Genomic DNA, 3,111 nt, shown 5'->3' with positions numbered 1-3,111 from the left:
CCACACTTAATTCTTCCATTATCAACAATTAATCATAAATAAATATTAAACAACACAAGAGATATCAATACAATTCACTTTACACATAATTCCATCAACTTTGAATTTATAGAAATAGACCCACTTCATAGCAAATTTAGGGTTTTAGTGAAAATATGGATTCTTGAAGAAAGTTCATATAAAATCATCAATTCAACTTTAATTCACCAATATAATGCTTTTGGAAACAATTTATCAATGAACCCATCTTAGAATAGAAACTAGACTTTTCGTTCTTCGAAGACTTTTGAAACCCTTTTGAATGGACTCCTTGAAAAAAAGGATAATCAAGGATCAGGGTCACCATACCTTAGACTTGATGAATCCCACAAAAAATTGATGAAGAAAGCTTGAAATCTAAAAGCCTAGGTTCCACTTCTCCGTCTTCCTTGAGTTAAGAGAGAAGAACTTTGGAATTTAATTTGGCAAAATAGAGTAAATGACTTGTTCAAAGACTTAAAACCTTATATAGTTATCATATAAACCATTTAAAATCAACACAACATAATAAACAATTAAAATGAAATTACTTAAAAACCCTTCTCTTGAGGCAGCCCGTCAGGGACCACGCCCAAATAAATGGGTCGTGAGGGGCAGCACGGCTCGTGGTGGTGCCCGTGGTCCTTGAGGCAGTGAGCCTCCCTCACTTGCCAAGCCCTCCAAGGCCAAGTAAAGTTAACGGAAACTCCCACGATCCGTGGTCAACACCACGAGTCGTGGTGATGCTCGTGAACTTGGAGGCAATGGCTTGGCTAAATGGGCTTGCAAGTTTTGCCACCAAGTGACCTTCACAGCCACTTTCACTAGCCGTGGTCATGACCACTGGCCGTGAAGTGGTCCGTGGTTATGGGGCAGTAGCTTGGCCAAGGTGGAGCAAGCCTTGTCCCCTTGGCTTGGCACATGCCTCTTCCTTAAACTATCATTTAAAAACACCTTTTTAACATAGAGTCTAGCACGTGTCTTGACGTTGACACACGAAACTCTTTTAAAAATGACTCGGGACAACCATACTCCATCAAAACACATGTGAAGCTCTAGTTCTTCCTACTTCATTTTGAGGGGAGTTACAATGTCCTCCACTTGGGAACATTCGTCCTCGAATGACACTTTAAAACATTAAGGGTAATGACTCAAGACTAGCAGCCCACAACAATCATACAATATCAATATGAAACCATTCATCAAGGAGGAAACATCAAATCCACATAACAAGCCATTACAACACCATTTCATTCAAATTTATGGAAGTAGGAATCACACCTACAACTCAACATGCCTCAAACCTTTTCCATTTCTCATTTATTTGGAGGAACTCCCTTCTCCATAGTACCTCACGCTCATAACAACATTAAAGAACACAATATGCAATTATCTCATTAAAGCAAAATCATGCCACATCAAGAATACACTTAAGCATGCTCAACTAATCAACTCTAACAAATTTTAGCAATTCACCATTTTATGCATATATGGAGAACAACAATCATGAAACTCATTTTCTTATTTAAATCAAGAACTCAATTTAAAGCATGCATCATTATAAGGAGAATATAGAAACTCATTCTTTTCCACACAAGACTCCAAAAACCATGCATCATGTTTCTACAATTCTATGACTCAAGATTGATTAGGAACAGAAGAAAGAGACAAGAATATACAAACTCACCTCAATTCATCCTTCAAAACACCATCCCCCACTTAGGAGAAACCCATCTAAACCAACACAAAACTAGATATTATGACTTACCGGCACCTTCATCCGGATTTGCTTCCTTGTTAGCTTGGAGAGCATAGAAACGATTCCTTGATTGACCATCAACACTAGGACCACTATAAGGAGCCTGCCTAGCATTCCTTCCTTTAGACACATTATTAGGACAATCTCTCACCTTGTGATCATTTTTACCACAACCATAGCAACCACTAGTGCCGGATAGACACTTCCCAAAATGCTTCTTTCCACAAGTGAAACAAGTAGGCTTAGCAATTTGAGAACCACCACCTCCTTAATGGTTAACCTTAGGAGCACTTGATAAATCTTGATTTGGAGCCCTCTTCTTAAACCTAGGTTGTCCTTGATCCTCATACCTACTCCGTTTTAAATCTTTCCTCACCCTAGTCATCTTGGACTCCTCAATAGATTGAGCATACACAACAAGCCTAGAAATGTTCATGTCACCATGGAGCATTGCCGTACGACACTCTTCTTTCACCAAGTCGGATACACCGGTAACAAATCTACTCATCTCCTCTCTAGGGTTAGACACCAAAGATGGAGCATACCTATACAACATAGAGAACTTCAAAGCATACTCCTCCACACTCATATTACCTTGCCTAAGATTAATGAACTCCTCAATTTTGCACTCCCTCTTCTCTATGGGAAAGTACTTACCCAAGAATGCTTCCTTAAATTCCTCACATTCTATAGGACCCGCTTCCTCCGGCCTATTTGCCTTCCATTGAGTGTACCAAATTTGGGCCACCTCTTTCAATTGGTATGAAGCCAATTCCGCTTTCTCTCTAGAAGATACTCCCATACCATCCACAATTTTGTAAATCTCATCCAAGAATCCTTGGGGGTCTTCTCCAATGCAAGAGCCCAAAAAGAAAAGAGGATTCATCGTCACGAAGTCTCTCAACCTTGAGGCTGCCGTACTCTCATTAGCATTCACCCTAGGCCCCACATCTCGGTTAGCTTGAGCCGTCATGGCTCGGGCTAGGGTTAGAAAAGCCGCCCTAATCTCTTCATTAGTCATGGCCGGGGGGCCACCGAAACCCCATTCTATTGATTGCCTATGGGGACTTAGTCATATTGAAGACCTTGCACACCTTGGAGAGGAACTCCCTCATCAACTACCCATTCTTTCGCTCTCCTTCGGTTAGCCCTCGTAATCATTTCCTATAAAGACAACAGACAAATTAGGAAAATGACACTTATAGACCAAACTCTAAGGCACGACGTCAAGATTAATGAAAGCAGTGAAACTTCTACTGTCCTATAGCCTCTCGCTCATAGATGTGTCGCGACTCACACCGATGAACAAGACTCTACTAAATGTGGCATATGAG

The 3,111-nt window shown here is 40.6% G+C and overlaps 1 protein-coding gene across 1 annotated transcript; it reads right to left on the bottom strand.

Moving 5' to 3' along the window:
- Positions 1–1,775: 1,775 nt before the first annotated feature.
- On the bottom strand, positions 1,776–2,798 carry LOC125877459 (uncharacterized). The gene is made up of 2 exons (XM_049558748.1): positions 2,372–2,798; positions 1,776–2,044 (listed from the first exon to the last, which is right to left on the bottom strand). The coding sequence occupies exons 1-2, from the start codon at positions 2,796–2,798 to the stop codon at positions 1,776–1,778; spliced, it is 696 nt and encodes a 231-aa protein (XP_049414705.1).
- Positions 2,799–3,111: the final 313 nt, after the last annotated feature.

Source organism: Solanum stenotomum, chromosome 9 (genome assembly GCF_019186545.1).
Source record: "Solanum stenotomum isolate F172 chromosome 9, ASM1918654v1, whole genome shotgun sequence".
NCBI classification, from domain to species: domain Eukaryota; kingdom Viridiplantae; phylum Streptophyta; class Magnoliopsida; order Solanales; family Solanaceae; genus Solanum; species Solanum stenotomum.
The sequence above is the reverse complement of the archived record's forward strand: the minus strand, read 5'-3'. Positions and strand labels throughout refer to the sequence as shown.